We start from the raw sequence: 20,490 nt of genomic DNA, 5'->3' as shown, positions 1-20,490 counted from the left end.
GAGCTGCACAAATAACCTGAACTGGTGGAGCGCTGCAGGACGGCAGGAAAGGTCAAACAAGGATCTGAGCCGTGTCCCTTCTCTGTTATCAAAGCATATCTTTTTTGTATAAATAGCCTGTATGGCTGCTATAGGGGGCACACAGAGTGTGTGTGTTTCACTTGTTTATTTTCAGGGGCAAACAGCCTGTGTGTGTTTGCCTGCCCGTTCTGTTAGGGGCATACAGACCGTCTGTGTTTCCATACCTGCCCCTTCTATAGGGGGCATGCAGACCGTGTGTATTTCACTTGTTTGTTTTCGGGGGCAAACAGGCTGTGTGTGTTTCTCGTTTGTTTTCGGGGGCAAACAGGCTGTGTGTTTCTACGCCTACCCCTTCTATAGGGTTTCTGTGTGTGTTTCTCCTGTTTTGGGGGGCATACAGACTGTGTTTCTATAACTGCTCGTTCTATAGAGGGCATACAGACTGTGTTTCTATGCCTGCCCCTTCTATGGGGTTTCTGTGCGTGTTTCTTGTTTACTTTTAGTGGCCTGTCCCACACGAAGGCAGGCAGGGGCACCGGGGTGGGAAGGGGGCATGGCTCCTGTGCATCCTGCAGCACCCAGCGCCACTTCGCACCTTCGGTTCAAAAACTGGGTCATCCACTGAAAAAAAAAATAAATTTAAAAAAATAAATAACTAAAATAAAATAAAAAATAAAAATAAATAGTTAAAAATAAAAATAATTAAATAAAAAAATAAATTAAAATTAAATCAAAATAAAATCAAGATAAAATCAAGAAACAAAATAAGAATTAAAAAGAAAATAAAAGTAAAAAGTGAAAATGAAATAAAAATGAGAATAAAAATAAAATAAAAATAAAAATAAAATAAAATAAAAATAATAAAAAATAAAATAAAAAAATAAAAATAATAAAATAAAATAAAATAAAATAAAATAAAATAAAATAAAATAAAATAAAATAAGATAAAATAAAAAAATAAAATAAAATAAGGTAAATACATAGATAAAAAGTAAGAAATAAACCAGAAGTGAGCTAAGAGGCACCCCGTGCCGCCCCCCCATGACCAAGGCAGGCGGAAGCCCCGCCCCGGGCCTGGCGTTGCCATGGCCACGGTGGCGGGCGGGGCCTCGGCCGCCCGGAAGCCGCGAGGCGCTGTGGGGGTGACGTGTCGCGGGCGCGAGGAAGCCGGAAGCCGGCGGCCGCGGAGGGCGGGGGGCGACGCTCGAGCCGCCGCCGCCGCCCGTTGGTGCCGCGGGAAGCGCCCCGCCTCGCGCGCCCCCCCCCCCCCCCCCAACCGTCACCCCCTCCCCTAACGGCCGCCCCCTCACCCTAACGGCCGCCGCCCCGCCATGGCCCTGCGGCCGCTCCTCGTCGCCTTGGCGCTGTCGGCCGCCGTGCCGCCGCCGCCCCTCGCGGTCGCCTTCTACCTGCCGGGCCTGGCGCCCGTCAACTTCTGCGAGGCCGACAGGGAGACGGCGGAGTGCAAGGTGAGCGGGGGGGGGGCGGCGTGGGACCGGGGAGGGGCGGGGGGGGGTTACAGCTCCTGTCACGCCGGCGTCGCGCGGTTAGGTGGCAGTGAGGGGGCTGGGGGACGGGGCTCGGTGCGGAAAACCCTCTTTGCCCCCCTGCTTCAGACGTTTCCTCTGCCCTGATGGAAGTTACACCTGGCCGTTCCTTCAGGAAGGTTCAAGACCGCTGGCTCTTATGGCGTACGCTGTCTTGTTGCTGCTGGAAATGGCCACGGGCTTCCTGCTCGCTCAGCTTCTGTACCACATGGAACAGTGTTCCCCAGTTCCTCGGGATGAACGTCTCTTTAAATCACGTGCTTGTGGTAGATGCCTTCCTCTGACTTTATCAGCTGCTAGGGCCTTCGTGCTATAGTTTCCCTTTCTTTCTCGACTGTGTCGTTCGATTCAGACCACCCAAATCCTTACTAAACGCGTAACCGTGGGTTTCCTCGCTTGCTTCCATGCTGTTTCTGCGGTAGTATCGAAACACTCTGGGGATGTTCTTTTATAGGATTCCAGAAACAGTTAGGAAGTGAGCTCAGGAGGTCCCATAAGCCAGCTTCACACTTGAAGCAGGGCTGTTGCCAGCACTAGACCAGATCAGCTCTGCTTTTGTTTAGCAAACCTTGAAAACTTACATGGATGGAACATCCACCATCTCTGTGCATGACTTGTTACAGTGCTGTACTACCTTCCTGGGGAAACTTTTCTTTAAATACAGGCTAAGACTTCCCAGCTGCAGTTTGTTGCTCTTCAGAGCATCCCTCAGAAACGTTGCTGTGTTTGAATTATTCCTGTTTCAAGCTAGGATTACATCAGAAGATTTTTAAGTAAAATAAAACATGCTGCCTGCTGCCTTTTTCATCCAGCCTGAGACATCTATGCGATGGTCTCTATTAGACATGTTTACTTTTTTTTTCTTTTATGCATTGTCTGCAGAATATTTGAATCCATGTCCTGAGAATTTATCACTTTGTAAATGTGAAATGAGACAGTCGATGTGAATCTACCACCGTTGGCCAGCTGAACGTTTTAGGATAACCTCAACAGGCATGTTATTGTGACAGCCTGTTTCTGAGATAAGCCACCTCTTGTTATTCCTCTGCCTCGTGCCAGCCAATTTATGTACTAAGTGAGGCATAGGCATACAGATAAGTCTAAACTGTTCCTCAGATATAATTCTCTCCATTTAGTCCAGTGACTGGTGAGGAATAGATAATAAGCGATCAGATCATTGCTATGCTATAATATTCGTGTAAGTGGGTGAAATTAAGCTTCCTCGAGTGGCTTTATTTTTTCCCATGTTTCAGCTGAGTTCTTAGGATTGTCATTTCAGTGATAACACGGAATTCTCCCTTACTTGAGGATTTAGGTACCCAGACCAGATTTGCAGATGGTCCCATTTGTCTGTCACCTTCTGTAAGGATCCCCTGCTCTCTCTAGGTGAGGTGGGATGTGGTGCTGGTAGTGGGGCAGCTAGCTAGCAACACAAGGATGACAAGACTTGTGACTTTTCCACCTTCCCCTAAGCTGTCAACTAACCTGCTTGGCCAAACTCAATTTGGCTGCTTTTTCCTATTTCTGCTTGGAATGTTGTCAGAAATGGAAGGTGATCTGTGCAGGCTTAATGAGTAACTCCTGCGGGGGCTGCCCGCAGGCAGCAGCTCTTCGAGAACTTCTCCCACACGGCTCCGTACCACGGGGTCCATCCCCCAGGAGCAAACTGCTCCAGCACGGGTCCCCCACGGGCGGCAGCTCCCCCCAGGCCCCCTGCTCCTGCGTGGGCTCCTCTCCACGGGCTGCAGCTCCGGCCCGGGGCCTGCTCCTGCGGGGGCTCTCCATGGGCCGCAGCCTCCTCCAGGCCACATCCACCTGCTCCTGGCCAGCGGTGGCTCCCTTTGGAGCCGTCTGGAGCCAGCTCTGATCTGACATGGGGCAGCTGCTGGGCTCTGCTCGCAGAGGATGCAGTCTGTCTGCTACCAGAACCTTGCCATTTAAAACCAATGCAACTTCTTATGGAAAATTGGAGCGTTCAAGTAATTTTTCTCTGGCAATTTCAAGTAGGTAATCTAAGGCCACGGTTCTGTGAGCAGCAGAGGCAGTCTAATTCCTTGCCGCTGCAAGTGAAATTTCATTTCTGTCTTTCTCAGCGTAATGTGGTGTTTTTGTTTGTGTTGTTCTAGCTGTGTTTCTTGTTAAATCCTTACGTGAGCTTATTAACGTGCCAGGAGACTATCCAACTTTTTACCAGGCTAGTTTTCTGCAGTGTTAGTGACTTGCAGCAGCTTACAGAGGTATGACAAGAGAGCATGAGCCACGGGTAAGCAGCAGGTCGGCATGGCTTAGGGCAGGGAAAAGAGGAGCAGTAACATGTGTTTACTTAGTGAGTCAACATAAGAGCTCTCGGCTGCCTCCCTCTCCTGGAACCGCATCCTGACTTGCACGTGGACAGGTGCAGTGTACCTGACTGAAGCGTCTGAGCTACAGAGACGTGTGATCAATTCCACGTTATTTCTCCAGAATTTCTTGTTCTGGCTAAATGCGAGTGACTTTTCAAAAGGAGGAAAGGCTCTCCTGTTGATTCAGGTGAGAAAATAGGTGGCTTGCTGTTGAAAGAGAGAGGTCTTGCTCCCTTTCAGACTGCCAAACTGTAGTCTGAAACCACAGCATTTCAGGTTCGTGCTCAGAATTTCTTGGAGTTATTGATAAACTTTTATGAGCAGGTAAATGTGGATATCCTTGCTTTCTCTTTGGAAAGAGCTTCTATTTAAACTTAAGATAACGCATTAGTTTGAATACATTGTTTGAATCCCCCTCGTTGAGTTTTCAGCTGCCACATAAAGAAAATTGTGCACCAGTCTGCTTACTGGAGAAGTACTGATCTCATCCATACTTTTATCCATGCCCTTTTAAGACTTATTACACAAAAGTTATGATGATGACTAATACAGCTTGAGCTTACTATGTTAAGCTAAAACTCTGGCAACTGTGATAAACTTTCTATCTTGTGATTTGAATTCTTACGTTAGCCTCACAGTGTTTTTGTCATATGGTCTGGTTTTTTGATGCTTAGATAGTTTAACTTACGGTCTCAGCAGATATTATTCGTTGTACAAGATTCTGCATTTCAAGACGTACAGTTGCACAAATGTTATGTGTTCAGCTTGCGGCTTTTGTTTGCCTTACTTTTACACGTTGTGCATAAACACATGTGTATGTATGTCAGAACTGTTGAAATATAACCACTGGTTATCTTGATTCTTGCAGTCTGGAATCGAGCTGTTTGTGAACAGGCTTGACTCTGTAGAGTCTGTCCTTCCCTATGAATATACTGCGTAAGTATATCATGCTCTTTAGACCATTTTAGGTGTCAGTTCTTCCAGTAAGATAAATTTATTTTATCTTGAAAAAGTGAAACTTACTTGAAAAGTGTTATCAGTGTCTTGATATGGTAGTTTCCCAGTGAGGAATGTCCATTTGTTTATCTTTCCTAGAATTTCCAACAAGGGGATGAATGTGTTTTTTGTTTGTTTGTTTTGCTTCCTTTTTCTCAGTTTTCTTTGCAGGTTCTCTAGAAGTAGTGCATGGATTCATAGGCTCTCATGTAGGTCGAAAAACACTCCTTAGAGTAACTTAATGTTACGTACTTATTTACATCCATATTTACTCTTCTGCATTAGTTGTCACTTTATAGATCAAAGTATTACTGCTGTCTTTAGGAGCTTATAGCCAAACGAATGAAGTGGTAACGAGGTGTGAACTTCCCATCAGTTGTCTTAATGAGTGTTAGGTACACATAGATACACATCATAGGAGTGCACAAAACATGTCAGTGCCTGGTACAACTGTGTAAAGTTGTTGCTTCGAAAAATACTTTGATTGTTAGTATTGAAGAGATCAAGCACTAGTTATATCTGTGATTTAATGAACACAAATGTGGTATATTTGCAATTAGATTGGAAAAAAACTTGGAGGACATGCTATCAAAAGGTTTGATGAATGAACGTGTAATGACCTGTTTATTTAATGGCACTTACTGTAAAGCAGCTGTCTACTTTTTTTTTTTTCCCCCCAAGAATCTGGCTTATGTCCTTTTCTTTCACGACTGTCATGAAACTCTATGTGAAGACTTAATTCCTGGCTAAAATTCCTGTACAAATTGGAAACTTGTAACTCAAAGAAACTTTTGTGTTACCCTGTTTATACAGAGTTCTGAAATATCTGATGAAGAGATGTGACTGTTTTGTTGTCCTGTCCTGTAACAACCCCCCATGCCCCAAAGGGGCCTGTGGTTTTTACGCTTTGTATATTCAAGTAAGAAACCGTTGTCTGGAAGGAAAACTATATAGTTCCTTTTGATGAGCGTGTTGATTTGGGGGCACTGTATGGGGTTTAACACTTGCATCTGCAAACACTTTATTTCCTATCTTTTTTTCTAACTCAGGTTTGATTTCTGTCAAGCAGAAGGAAAGAAGCGTCCCTCTGAAAACCTTGGTCAAGTGTTGTTTGGAGAGAGGATAGAACCGTCTCCTTACAGGGTTTGTTCTCTGCCAAGGGGCTTGTAGTAATACTTATGTTCTGATGTAACCAAAGGAGATTAGAAACTTGAAGATCCTCTTCACGAGGGCTCAAAGTTCTCAAAGAACTTCAACATCTGAAATTCCACATAATGAAGTATGTCAGTTTAACCTAATTGTAGCTTTATACCTCGCATCATGAAGCTTTGGCCAGCTATGTTGTGGAGGTCTGAATGTTTTGCAGCTGTATAGCAGAAGAATCATCAATGGCGATAGCCAGCCTGTCTGAAACTCTCACTTTCTCCAGCACATGTTGTAAGAGGGAAAGTTCTCCATTGAATCTGCCTTGGGACAGTGTTGCTGCTGTGAGGTCAAATGATTTGTCTGCTGAACTGTTGCAAAAAAAAAAGATTTTAATTGATAACAAGTAACTCTTAGTGCAGGGATCTAACAGTGTACTTCTGTAAAAACCCTCCTCTGATCTTGTACATGCCAATATGAAATCCTCCTCTGGAATGCTAATATACGTTGTCTTGATAATTTGTTTTTTATTTATATTAGTGTGTAGACAGTTATAAATGTATGTGGGAAAACTTGTTACGTTCTGAAATTATACAACCGTTTTAATAATTTGTTTGCTGACATGTATTTCATTTTCTTAGTTCACATTCAACAAGAAGGAGACATGTAAATCTGTTTGTACAAAGACATATGATACCAAAAAGCCAGAAGATAAGCAGAAATTAGACTTCTTGAAAAAAAGCATGCTACTGAATTATCAACATCATTGGTAAGTTGATATCGATTCATAAAGTGGTTAGGCTGTGTTGGTGATAATTAATTTAGTTTATCGCTTCGTATTTGCATATTAATGCAGATTCAACAGTAGGTATTTGCACTAAATCCATTACCCTGCTGTTTTTGCAAAAGTTGTTTTGTTTGTTGTCTTAATTTCTTTCTTGCTTGAAGAGAGCAAGCACCAGGAAAGAGTGCTTATCTCATGGAAGCAAATCTGTTCCCAAATACAGTGTGTGATTTTTGTGCTGCCTGTCTGCTTACTGTAAAATACTGCTGTTTCTTTGTACCTGTAAATGTAGAAGTTAATCCTGCCTGAGTTTGAGAAAATTCTTGAGACACCTCCATTCTATTGCTTTGTTGCCTCTGTTCTCCTCAAGAGCCTTTGCACTCTCCTTGGAGTGTTGTGTCTGGGAGATGGGATCAACAGTTCTGAGGAATTTTTTTAGGCAAAGTGTGTTTTTCTTATAGGATGTGCAAATGAATGGTGGCCAGTGACGATGATTTGTTAAAATTGAGGAACACAAACACTTGGTCCTTTTCTATTCCCTCAGTCCCTCTGCAACAAATGTTTTTATACCATCTGGGTTACCTTGGAACATGCTGAGACTCTTTCTGCTTGGATGTTGAGGTTCTTTTCTAATAGGCGTTAGGGGGTGGGGCAGGGCATTCGTGGTGTATGATGAATCTGGTGCTTGTTTTCAGTTGGGATTTACCTATGCTCTGCACTGGTATGCAAGAGCTGGGAAACGCTTATCTATCTACAGGTTCTGTCTTGACGTTAGGAACATCCATCCTTGCTATCTGTATTTGTATAGTGGTGTTCTGCGCTGATAGCAGCCTTTGGGTATCAGCGTAGAAGGAACAACTTAAGCATTAAATTGTCAGAGTTGTTTACTTTGTCATGTCTTCGGAAGTAATACATGAACGTAACTAATTGCCCAGACATTATAGCCAGAATGTTTTCATGTATTAGTAAAAATGCAGGTGAGATGGTGAATGTTGCCTCCATCGTTAAATGTTTCTCAAATTCCACACTGTTTCTTTGTATTTAATGCAGCCCCCATAGTGGCTAGGCAGTGAGTGCTTTTCCTGCTGTTTTTGGAAGCTGATGTGGCATGTTTAGGGATAGATGATGGCTCACTGAATTAAATCTTTTTCGAAACTTCTTGAAAATTATCGAAGTTGGAAGTTGATAGATTAGGTGAGAGTGGTTTGCAGATAATAGCTGTGTGTTTACGTGAGTGAACCAGGGAGTAAATAAAAGCTCTGAAAGGTGCAGCTACTTCTGCATTGATTTGGAGTGTATATGTCTAGTGCTGAAATAAGTGAAGCTTCAAAGATGTTTCATTTGGTTATATTCCTTTTAAATATTGCATGTGCTTATAATATTTGCATCACTTTGAATTTCACTGATACATGTTGGTGTGGCCTAAGGCTTAACCTTTAAAGTTTGTGTATGTTTTAGCGTATAAATGAAAATTCATGTAAACGAAAAATTTCCCAGGGCTGTGACCCTTTCACTCTTTGAAACTTTTTTATTTTTTACAGAACTGTGAAAGCTAATCACACAAAATTATTGTAGAATGTTTTCTTCCCCCTCTGATTACATTGGTTTACAAATATACTTAGTGGTACAGGCTAAAAAGTATATGTAAACACACTGGCTGTTTTGATTCAAGCAAGATGTAGTTCCATTTTTAGTGGGAAAACTTCCCTTTAAATTTAGAGTACTCGCTGTTCTTAGATTCTTGGTTCTTTTAATAGCAAAAAATAAAGGGGGGAAGTGCTAGGTCTCTGCCCTGGATCTTTAGAACCAGTGGCATGAAGAATCCCTGTTTATGTCTGTTACGGTAATAATAGTACCCCCCCGCCCCCCCCACCCTCAGCCACAGCTCTGCAAAGTGGAAGTGGCTGGATTTTGTGATGAATGGTAGCACAGTCCAGGGGTGTGGTATAGGGTTATGATGTACGGGGATTGGCAAGGTAGCACAAGTGAGGATTTAGTAGAGGTTTTATTACCGGGCTTCCATGTGTCGTAAAATTCCTGGGGAACACAGATGGTGCAAAGTACTTCTAAGGTTTTAACAGCCACTTAATAAGATTAGTAACTGACATGCTGAATTGGACTCAACAGCTCGATTGATATCTTGGCTGACAATGTTCATCACCAGATGTTCTTGAGAGACGTGTAAGAACTGTTGTAGAGCATATTTGCTCCTCGTGTATAATCTCTTCACGTCATTTTAAATTTGAAGATTAACTGTGAAAAATGATTTGCTTCTTAAATTATCAATTTGTTCCAGCACTGCAGCTTGAAGGCAGCTTAGGACGTCTTTGCAGAAGATGCAAGGGAAAACCTTTATCCCAACCAAAGTTGTTTGCAATAGGTTAATGCTTTACCTGGTTTTTGATTTATGAAATGAAGGTGCTAGCAAAACCAAGAACCACCTCTGGCATACACTAGGGAAGTAAGAGTCCACATAAGAACCAAATGGAATGAATCTGCACCTGGAATAGCTCCTAATCAGCATCTTTATTGTGCCCCATAGTAGCGTGGTGAAGTCAGATTTGGTTGTTGCTGCTGCTGTTTACAGCTCTGCGAGAGACTGGAATCTGAGAACCTTCAAATTGTGTTTTTGGAAGGACTTTTCTTAACTTTCTTCCGTTGTGTCAATACGAGTCAGTATTGCTGCTTATTTCTGTATGTTGGCTAACGGTAGAGATGATGCAGACTTCCTGATGCTAAGTAGTCCCTTAAGTAGGTCTTTGTTGTTGTCTGAAGTAATAATGCTGTGGTTTATTAGGTATTAAGAAGTACCTGTGAGGCTTTATCAGGTATTTAACATTAGTAGCCTAGTGGTTGTAATTGTGAGATATTTAATTGTAAAGAATAACAGCTTGATAAAGTTTACAAAAACTTGTAGTGTTAAGTTTCAGTGGGATGTCTTTTTTTTTGGTTTAGCAATGCACAAAAAGCTGTTCTCCCATGTCTTCATGTGTGTCCTTTAGTAACAGACCTGTAAAAACATATCTTGGAGCAATTAACGATGCTCTAAGGGAAGCTGTTGAATTTTAAATCTTCTCTGATTTTCTTTTTGGGTTTATCTTTCAGCTGGTTAAAACACTTCATAACAAACACATTTTTACTACTTTTTTTTCTACAAAGGGAGATGGAAGCATGATGAGTGTCTTTCTCTGTTTAAAAGTATTATCTTTGTTTTTTGACATTTGTACTATTTGTAGCATGTTGGATTATATTTGTTTCTTACTGTCTTACAATTTATTGTGTAATGGTCCCATGCAACATCCTTGTCTGGATGGATGGATGTTTGGAATTTGATTTGATGTTCAGTGGATAAGGAGCATTGCATTCAGGTCTGGGGCCACCAACATAAGAAGGGCATGGACCTATTAGAACAAGTCCAGAGAAGAGTCACAAGGATGATTAGAGGGCTGGAGCACCTCTCCTGTGAGGAAAGGCTGAGAGAGCTGGGGTTGTTTAGTCTAGAGAAGAGAAGACACGGAGGTGACCTTATTGTGGCCTTCCAGTACCTAAAGGGGGCTACAGGAAAGCTGGGGAGGGACTCTTCATTGCGGAGTTGAAGTGATAGCACAAGGGGTAATGGCTTTAAACTTTAAAAAAAAAAAAAAAAAAAAAAAAAGTAGATCTAGATTAGACATTAGGAAGAAGAGGTTGTGGATGCCCCATCCCTGGAGGTGTTCAAGGCCAGGTTGGATGTGATCTTCCTTGAGCAACCTGGTCTGGTGAGAGGTGTCCTTGCCCATGGCAGAAGGGTTGGAACTGGGTAATCTTTAAGGCTCCTTCCAACCTAAACCATTCTGTGAATTTCTGTGAGTCCTCACAGAGGTTTGGAGTTCTACAAATTTTCCATTGAAACTGAACTGTAAACCTACTGGACTCAGGACTTCTAGATAATGTAAATCTTAGGAGATGATAATAAATGCAGCAGATAAACATTGCACCACGCAGTGGTGTGGTGGCTTACAATTCTTTGCTTGTGTAAAGCATCTAGTTTAAATATTACATGCTCTCGGGGAACAGCAATTGAGGTCAGTGGTCAGAAATTCACATGTAACAAAACCCCAAAACTTATATTTTAATGCAAAATAAAACTTTAAACAATCAAAATAAAGGTATGTTTTGTAATTAAAGAGCAACGATAAAGATGGAGAATTAATAGTGTGAGCACATTTTTGTGTGTTTTGTCTTGAAGAAACTTGAAATTATCTGGTTCATTTTAGCTGCTTTAATATATGATATGGGCTATTTTTCCAGGAAAAAAAAAAAAAAAAAAAAAACAGTTAATTCTTGTATCTTCAGTGTAAGAACTTTATGTTTTGGGCTATATATGTAAGGGGGCTTGAGAATCTAATCCAGTAAATGGAATGTTTTTCGAGTAAGCTACCTATTTTCTACCCACCTTGTGCAGAAATTCTTTTCTGAAAGAAAAAAAAGGTTGAACAGTGACATGCTTATATCTAATTTGGAAATTAGAGTGGCAGTCTGTGGTATGATTCTGGATTCCGTGGCTTAAAATCTGGAAGAAATGTTATTCTTATCGTTAGTCTTCCAATAATGAATATTGCAATGTTAGATGAATTTGTTTTTATTTGCATTACACTGTGTATGTTAAAAGATTGTGAAATGTCATTGTGTAATTTACAGGATTGTGGACAACATGCCTGTGACCTGGTGCTATGATGTTGAAGATGGCCAGCGGTTCTGCAATCCTGGTTTTCCCATTGGCTGTTATATTACAGAAGATGGCCGTCCAAAAGATGCCTGTGTTATTAACGTATGTTTATGAGTTTGTTTTTTCAGTATCCTCTCTTTGCTAATTTAAAAACTTGCATTTCTTCTATATCATATTTCTGTGGTGAGTCTTCACTATCTTAAAAGAACGCTTGTTCCCTAAATCTAGGCAAGTGCTTTGATACCTCTGCACATACTGCAATTTGTAACTCTCATCCAGGTTTGTCTAGGAATTGTTTCCTCTGTTGTGTAATACAGGAGGGCTCAAAAAGATAGAGGGAAGAGATGAAGGTGCATGGCACTTATATATGAAGGGTGTAGGAGGAGAAAAATGTGTTGTCCTTTGTTGGCTATGAAGTGCAAACATTTGAAGGCTTGGACTTCATGTTTTTGTGGGATAGAAGTGTTTTCATAGACATGTTTGTATCTCTGCATGGAAATTAATACTTCTTGAAGGATTGTTTTCCCTAAAACCATATGGGCTAATAAAAGAAGGCAAAATACAAGAATCGTGAGTGAATTAAGCCTCTCGTGGGAGAGACAGGTCTTTTGGATTAACTGGTGGAGGTTCAGATAAATGCACTGTAAGCATTATGGAAATAAGAATGCATTAGGAAACCTAGACGGTCTCTTCAGATTTCCCCAGACCTCTTCCATGGAGAGTTGACCGAGAACCTGAGGTTTTTGGTTTTACCTACCACTTCATGGAACTTACCAAAGATGACGGTTCCTGTCAGTTTCTATTTTTGTTTCCTTTCCTGCTTAATGAATTGTTTTCAAATACTCTTTATAAATATATTTCTCGAAACACAATTATGATCTAAAAAGTAAGCTGGCAATATTTTTCACCTTGTTTAAATATTTGTTTTTTAGTAAAAAGGAAAATAGTCTCTAAAGGAGTAATTGAAGGACTGTAGAAGAACACTATCTATAAAAGCAACCTTATAGTTAGGGCCTTTTGTAGAAAGGGGGGTAGGGACAGAACCTTGGAGAAGTGCTTGGAGAACTTCAGTAGACGTAGAGCTTTTGGTTTAATAACTTGTTTAATGGACTAGTTTTCAAACTGATGTCCCATCACCTGAAATGTCTATTCAGAGTTTTTGGCTGCTGCTTGCAGTGCATCTTTGCACATTTTTCAAACGTGGAAGCGGTTCTGTCACAGACAGCAATTATTTGCATTGTCTTTCTTGAGAGGTTTGGTTTAATCTGTGAAAAATACACGCTGTTTTAAAATAGCTATTTGTTTATGAAACACTTCTGGTTATGAAAGTTGCTGCATAGCTATCTATTCAGTTTGCTACTTCAGCTGAATAAAATGTAACATCCTCGATTCCTCAGTCATCCAAAGTGAAGTTCTGCTCTTAAAATGTAGTTCTTAGCGTTAATTTTTCTGTCTGTTTTCCTAGAATTGTGCATTCATCTTATAAAGAACTTCATGACAAGAAATCTGAATGCAGTCTAAAACTACTTTTTGTAAATTTCTGTGTAAAGCTTTTGTATGTCTTATTGATGTTTTTTAATCATTCCAGTCAGAATTTCATGAAAAAGATACTTTTTATATCTTCAATCATGTTGACATAAAAATATATTACCATGTTGTGGAAAATGAAGCTCTGGGAGCAAGACTTGTTGCTGCTAAACTTGAACCAAAAAGGTTAGTATTCAGAACTAAGTTGTCCTCAAACAGTGGTCCATCCTGAGATACGTGCTTTGTTTTGGAGTTGTGTTGCTAGTCAGAAATGTTTTCAGGTATGTGGCGTGTGGGTTAGCTTTCCCGTTGATTGATGGAGTCTAATGTAGGAGAGTCTAATGTAGGACAGTCTAATGTCATCTTGTTCTGAATTCCATAGATCTTTGTGCACAATTTCCTATTTGGATGGAAAAAGATAAAATGAAAGCTGGAAACAGTGTGCGTTGAGTAAAGCAGCCCTCCCTTCCCTACTGGAGAACATTCTGTCTTGTGACAGAATAAGCCTTCAGTGCCTGAGGCAGGAGTAATTAGAGTGCGACATTTGATGTCTTCAGCAGTTGGGATTTGAATGCGATGTTTTCTCAAGTACACTAGTCAGTTGTTCTCGTGTCTCTGTGGCCTTTCCACAACTGATGTCTGTTTTTATTATTTCTTGTCATCTTGATATAACTGAGCTTGTTGCATTGTTGGTCCAGCTTCATGATGAAAGTACTTTTTTTTTCCTGATACCTATTTGGCAGAAGTTAGTAATTCTGTTGTAACTTTTTGTGTTGTGGAGGTTCTTGGCAGTATTCACACTTCTTTAATTGATAGCATTCTGTTTTAGAGAGTGAATTATTCTATAGTTCTCTTTTTAGAAGAGAATGTTTGTTTAAAAAGTTCAGGTGTCAAAAAGTTCTCCGCTTGTGACGCATTCCTTATGAACTGACAGTTATGAGGCATTAAGAACAACGATATATATTGTATATTATGATATGTAAGAGAAAAGTTGTGTAGGAAACCGATACTTGTGTAAGATGAATGAAGGATATCTTTAATAGTGTTGTTAGTGAAGGAGCATTCTTTCTGTGTTTTTTTCTTCCCGCAGTTACAAGCATACTCATCCAGACAACCCTGACTGTTCAGGAGTTCCTATGGATATAAGTAATAAGGCTAATGGAGAAGTCAAAATTGCTTACACATACTCAGTTTCTTTTCAAGTGAGTGGAAAATTTTTTGTGGTAGTTTCCTCTTAAGATAAACTTGTATTAATAATAACAGTTTTAAAGCCGGACAGCTAAAATGACTTCAGAATAGTAAACCTGTATTTTAGAAACTATTTGAACTAGAATATTGGCAGTGTCTTGGGACCTAAGCATATATTTTGCATACTTCCCCACAAACCCTGTAAAAGATATATGTGGCTTTTAAAAGAATCACTCTTTCCATGTCTGTCTAGATAGTCTGGAAAAAAAAATTTACTGGAAAGTGCTTTTGCTCTTGTTTGTTGTAAAATACTGAAATAGCATCCTGTCAGAAAAACAGCTGGCCATCTTTATTCATTGACACTGGTGTTTATGGTTTATTTAATAGTAATTTTCAGGTTGATTGGCACTATTTTTTTCATGTTTACTCTGGAAGAAAATAAAGAAACGCAGTCTTTGAGGTATTCTGATCAATGCAACATTTTTTTTTTTAATTAATCATGGTATTTAAGATTGCTTTGTATGATAATCAACTTTAAATTTTAGTTGGGCGCTGGTTAGGTCTGAAACTGATGTGTTTTTTCTTTAAGGAAGAAAAAAATATAAGGTGGGCATCAAGATGGGATTATATTTTGGAATCCATGCCTCACACTCACATTCAGTGGTTTAGGTGAGAAGGAAGTCTATCTTCAGTTGTACTGTAATGAACTGTTTTTACCTTGCAATTTGAGTAATGACTTACTGTCATTTTTCAACCGATGCAGCATTATGAATTCCTTGGTGATTGTCCTTTTTCTGTCTGGAATGGTAGCTATGATTATGCTGAGGACGCTGCATAAAGACATTGCAAGATACAATCAGATGGATTCTACCGTAAGTCTGAAACGTGCATCCTAAAATGCATTTGGATTATGTATTATTTTCAGCTGAAAGTATTTTTGTGACAATCTTTGCTATTTTGAAGCAATCTAGCATCTTAAAATAGGTGTGTTTCCCTAACAGGAGGATGCTCAGGAAGAATTTGGCTGGAAGCTGGTTCATGGTGATATTTTCAGGCCCCCAAGAAAAGGAATGCTGTTGTCTGTTTTTCTTGGCTCTGGCACACAGATCTTAATAATGACTTTTGTTACGCTGTGTAAGTAATCAAGTTGTGGGGAATTAGCTTAGTAGAGAGCTTTTCACTGCTGGTTGCATGGTACTATTAAAATAACAGTATGGTTTTGTCTAGAAATCTCTTAAAAGTCAAAGATTAAAAACGGCTGAGCTGATAGCGGATGTACAACTTTTTATCTTAAAGTCCATGTACACTGAGTGTTGTACTGGCTTTAAGTCAAACGTGTAATTAATTTCTGAAATTGTGCGTCTCTGCTTTGTAGTTTTTGCTTGCCTGGGATTTTTGTCACCTGCTAACCGGGGAGCTCTTATGACCTGTGCTGTAGTTTTGTGGGTGCTGCTTGGAACTCCAGCAGGTTATGTTGCTGCCAGATTCTACAAATGTAAGTAAAAGTTATTTAAAATGACAGAGCTGAAGTTCATTAAAGTAAATTATCATCATAGAACCGATTCTTTTGTTTGTTTTATGTTATGGTTTGTAATTTACCTCAGGGAAGATGGAGAAATATACTTACCGTAACAGAAAATACATATAGAATATTGACGTAGTTAAAGCAGTTCTGATGTATCATGCCTGGAGGCCTTGGATTGCTCTTGCTGCTATGTATTTATGGAATTAGGAACAAATTCAGTTTTACTAATACTAATTACTGCTGATAGTTTAGTAGTTATGTTTTCCTATGGATGGAGGAATGGGGACCCTTAACTTCCTTTTAGCTGTAGCTGTCAATGTTGTTTGGTAACACTTTTTTTTTCCAAATGGTGAACCTCTGTTCTTGCATGCCTTAAATTTTTTGCCACCTCTTTTTTGTTAGTGCCATTTCTGGGAGAATGGTGCTTATCGGTCTGGAGGTGGGAATGAATTATTAGATATTCTGTAGCTGTGGCAACCCAGTGGTGTTTGGGCACCTGCCAGTAGTTGGTTGATACTGTTTTCCTCAACTCATTTCAGCTAGCCATCATTTCAAGGCCTGCCCACTAACCTTAAATAGTTTGTTCCTGTACCCTCTGGTTTATTTTAGGGTTTACATGCCATTCTGTATCTTGTCTTAGTTACCTTACTTAAAGTACAAGACTGTTCATGACTGAGCAAGCTGGAACTTTTGGACTATTTTAGTACTGAACATACAGTGCTAGAGAGAATTTATATCAATTTGAATCTGGCAACAGGCATTGGAGTTCTTTACTTTCTTCTGGTGCTTTTACAATTCTCATATGCGAACAACCACTGGGGAAAGAGGGTTTTCATTTTGTAGGGAATTTTGTCAACAAAGATAGTGAAGTAGTGGTGAACTTCTCTTCAAGCTGATTAGACTTAAATGGAAGGAGACGTTAGAACCAAAATCATTGTTGAAAGTAGTAGTATTCTGTATATCATGCTGGGTATTTTGTATTTTGAAGTTTGTTAATGGTGAACTGAGTCCTGTTTCTTTGTGAGGATGTTGTTAACAATAGCTATATCTCCTATTATATTTATTGTGACGTTAGTTGATACTTGACATTTAGTTTAACTAGTAAGATATTAAATGACTACTCCAGACATGCTCTTGTTACAACAAATGGTGGCCTGTACAGAGGGCCATGCTCTATGGCCCCGTATAGAGCAATGCCAACACAAATGTTTTTCCTTACAGTATGCAAATAAAGTGCTGAAAGACATGTAAAGCAAAAATGCAGCTGGAATACATATATGGTTTTAAACCTTTTTTCAACATTGCAGTTATAAAGTGGAGCCTGAGTTGAAAATAACTGGTTAATATTAATTACCAGTGCTGTGTTCTACCAAGATTTTAGGAAGGAATAGAAACTTAATTAAAATCATTCTAGCCGTAATCATTTCTGATTCCCGAAATAAAAAAGCATGTCATTGTGGCATTGCTCAGATTAAATTGTCAGCTTCCCTGAATTCCAGTGGGTTATTTTCATTTTAAAGTACTCTGACTAGAATTTTTATCAGTGTACTACAAGCTCATAAGGATTTTTAATAAAGCTGTCCTTGGTCTTTTGGTATCACCAGTGCATAATGCTGTTAAGACTTAAGAGAACATCGTTGCTTCCTGTAAGCATTAGTCCTAACTTTCTCCTAAGATTCTTGGATGAGAATTATTTCAAGAAAATAGTTAAGCTTGCTTTTCACTTTTTTCTAATAAAACCTGCAGTCAAATGCTAGAAAACTTAAGCCTGAAATGATTAAGAACTTTGAATGTTTTTTTAAGACTTAAATGTACTGCAAATCTGTTTCTTCCTTTTATGATAAAGTGCTCAGAGGCCCGGTTTATTTACTTGAATCCTTCTCCTGTCGTTGGTCTGAGTGTTTTCTTTGCTTTGAAGCTCTGTGATTAAAATGTAAGATGTGGGAATTTAGTTTTATTATTAGTAAAGATTTAGTTTAGTATTTGAAATTTGAGCATGATAGCACATTATTTGAGTACTTGTAAGCTAAATAACATCTAAATGGACTGGAAAATTAATAGTTGTGAGCTTAATGCATGTTTTGATTAATGTCAAATGTTTTAATATAGCATTTGGAGGTGAGAAATGGAAAACAAATGTCCTGCTGACATCATTCCTTTGTCCTGGGTAAGTTGAGAATATAACCACGATTAAAAGAATTAAATTGCTTCTCTGACATGTATAGATAATTTTCAAGCTTCAGCTGTATAAGCAAATCTTATTATGTTGTCCCTTTGTTCCAGAAGGTATAACAATATCAAGGCACATTTGACAAGGATGACTATGTTAATGACGTATCATACTTAATTTTTTTCAGTGTAAGCTTTTTATTTACTCTCACCATGTGAAAAGGTTGATTTTAAAAAAGAGCAGTGTAATACTACTAAGTTTTAGACAGGCATACTTTTTCATTGTTATCTTTCACTCTGTAGGTTATCTTTCTGACCACACTGTAGTTGGTCTCATATGGTGTCATATACTGTATAACCACTGCGTTAAGTCTTTCTACTTAATCACAGCAAGCAGTCTTACCCTGAAGTGTAGTTAAGACAAGCATATATTTGAAACTGCTTAGTTGGAACGTCAGCTCCTGCTGGAGTTCAGTCCCTCTAAATTATGAAAGAATTGCTAGCTTGACCTCTTCATTTTGTTTTTTTTTTGTCTACAGATTTTAACAGATTTACACTAAAATCGTAATACGGTGCTATTGTTTTGTTAATGCCTTTAAATAACGAGTATTTCTGTGCCTTAAGTGTGTTATGTATTTTTCAGAATTGTATTTGCAGATTTTTTTATCATGAACCTCATTCTCTGGGGAGAAGGCTCTTCAGCAGCTATTCCGTTTGGTACTCTGGTTGCTATTTTGGCACTCTGGTTTTGCATATCTGTACCATTGACGTTTATTGGTGCCTATTTTGGCTTTAAGAAAAATGTAAGTGTTTTTCTTGATATACATATATATAAAAAAATCACTGTAAGTTCTATAACTAAGGTAGAACCTAAGCTAGTTGGTATTGTTAGCTCCAGTTCTGGTCTGTTGCTTTAGAACTGTGTTACGTACTTGATCTTATTCCAAGACTTTGATATTCAGCTGGTGAGTGTTTCTCTGCAGTGATTAGAGTTATCATTGTAATTGATCATGAACAGCTGCTCCAGATAAAACAATAATCTGGGCATTCTTTATTTTAATTAGTATTTCTTTCATTACCAGAAAATTTTGTTGACCAGCCAAGCATAAAGAAAAGCAACTTGTGTGGTTTTGGTTTTTTCCCGTGTTTTTTTTGTTCCTGTCCCCTGTCTACACCGAGACTTCAGAAGGATATTTTCTGATCAAGTTGCTAGACTTGTGAAATCCTGTTCATCTAAGTGTTCTGTAAATGATTATCACTTCTTGGCAGACACTAACTGAATTAATTTAGATTTCCTCCTAAACTGAACAATTTTTTTTTACTTAGATGAGGGTTCTTCGTGACATGGGTGACCAAACCTTAAATGTTAAAATGGGTGGTTCCCTTTTTGCTTAAAAGGTGGCTTGCTGTGCCACACAAACGTATAGGTCTTTTAAGTTCAGCCATGTCTGTGGGTTTCTTTCCTATACAGGAAGCCAGAGTTCCATCTCTCTGTAGTTCTCATGCAATGCCTTCAGAGAATATTTAAGTATGCTAGGAGGCTTTTTAAGTCAGTTGTACTTAGCCCATTTTTCTTAACCACAGTCAGTGTTGTTTTTCCCCTGATAACCAGGTTAAAATTCCAGAGAAAAACAACTGCATTGTACAGAGACAGTTCCTTGAACAAAGGAGGATTTGATGAGCTGTAAGGCAATGTGAAATGTGTCACAAGTCTGTTAAAATAAAAGCAAGAAAGCAAGTACTGAGCTAAAATTGTTGATGCTTTTGATGGTAATCTTTAAGAAAATGGAAAGATAGCAAAGTATGCATCTGTCTGCCTTCAGGTTTTTTTTTCCTGCCATGTTGACTTATGCAAGTAGCTTAAATTAGGACTTAATTGCCAGATTGAATTCTGTCACCTTGTAAGTTTACCCTAATGTGTTTCTTGGAGTAAATCCTGAAAACCATCTTACAGAGATTTTTAGGGGAAACCAGAAGTCTGCACTGCCACCACTCCCAAGTTGAAAAGTGAGAAATGAGCTCCAGCTATGTCACAGGTCACAGACAATCATAAAAAGGGAAGCCCAAAACATCTGTTGCAATGTTCTCAGTAAGAACTCTTCTAGCTGTTTTGCCTTGCAAATGTTGTTTGCTAGACTGGTAGAAAATGCAAACATAGTGGTAGGTGGGCCTGTGCATACTCAAAATAAAAAGACTTCCGCCAGCACTCATTTCAAAAGAAAGCAAAAAGGTGGTGCTGTAGTTTGACTTGTTATTTATTCAGCAATCTCTTATTTTCATTTGAAGGCTATTGAACACCCCGTTCGCACGAATCAAATTCCTCGTCAGATTCCTGAGCAATCATTCTATACAAAACCATTACCTGGAATTATCATGGGAGGGATTCTGCCTTTTGGGTGTATCTTTATACAGTTGTTCTTCATTCTGAACAGTATTTGGTAAGTTAGCTACAACCTACGTGAACCTTCTCAGTCATCAAAGGTGGTGATTTCTCTGTGAAAGCTTATTTTCTTCAAGAGGTGTTGACTGATTTTAAGGCA

General features: G+C 39.3%; 1 protein-coding gene across 1 annotated transcript in view; it reads left to right on the top strand.

Moving 5' to 3' along the window:
• The first annotated feature begins 1,137 nt into the window (after positions 1–1,137).
• TM9SF2 (transmembrane 9 superfamily member 2) overlaps positions 1,138–20,490 on the top strand; it is a 26,459-nt gene continuing 7,106 nt past the window's right edge. The window contains exons 1-14 of the mRNA XM_080575927.1: positions 1,138–1,490; positions 4,779–4,846; positions 5,956–6,049; positions 6,691–6,818; positions 11,514–11,643; positions 13,130–13,254; positions 14,159–14,270; positions 14,846–14,925; positions 15,020–15,128; positions 15,258–15,390; positions 15,632–15,751; positions 17,891–17,948; positions 18,594–18,753; positions 20,237–20,388. Of these exons, the coding sequence (XP_080432053.1) occupies positions 1,353–1,490; positions 4,779–4,846; positions 5,956–6,049; positions 6,691–6,818; positions 11,514–11,643; positions 13,130–13,254; positions 14,159–14,270; positions 14,846–14,925; positions 15,020–15,128; positions 15,258–15,390; positions 15,632–15,751; positions 17,891–17,948; positions 18,594–18,753; positions 20,237–20,388 (1,607 nt within the window). The 5' untranslated portion in view covers positions 1,138–1,352. The remainder of the gene's footprint in view (positions 1,491–4,778; positions 4,847–5,955; positions 6,050–6,690; positions 6,819–11,513; positions 11,644–13,129; positions 13,255–14,158; positions 14,271–14,845; positions 14,926–15,019; positions 15,129–15,257; positions 15,391–15,631; positions 15,752–17,890; positions 17,949–18,593; positions 18,754–20,236; positions 20,389–20,490) is intronic.

Source organism: Anser brachyrhynchus, assembly GCF_964034855.1.
Source record: "Anser brachyrhynchus genome assembly, chromosome: 1".
Classification (NCBI taxonomy): domain Eukaryota; kingdom Metazoa; phylum Chordata; class Aves; order Anseriformes; family Anatidae; genus Anser; species Anser brachyrhynchus.
Note: the sequence above shows the minus strand (reverse complement) of the source record. Positions and strands in the feature narration are given on the sequence as shown.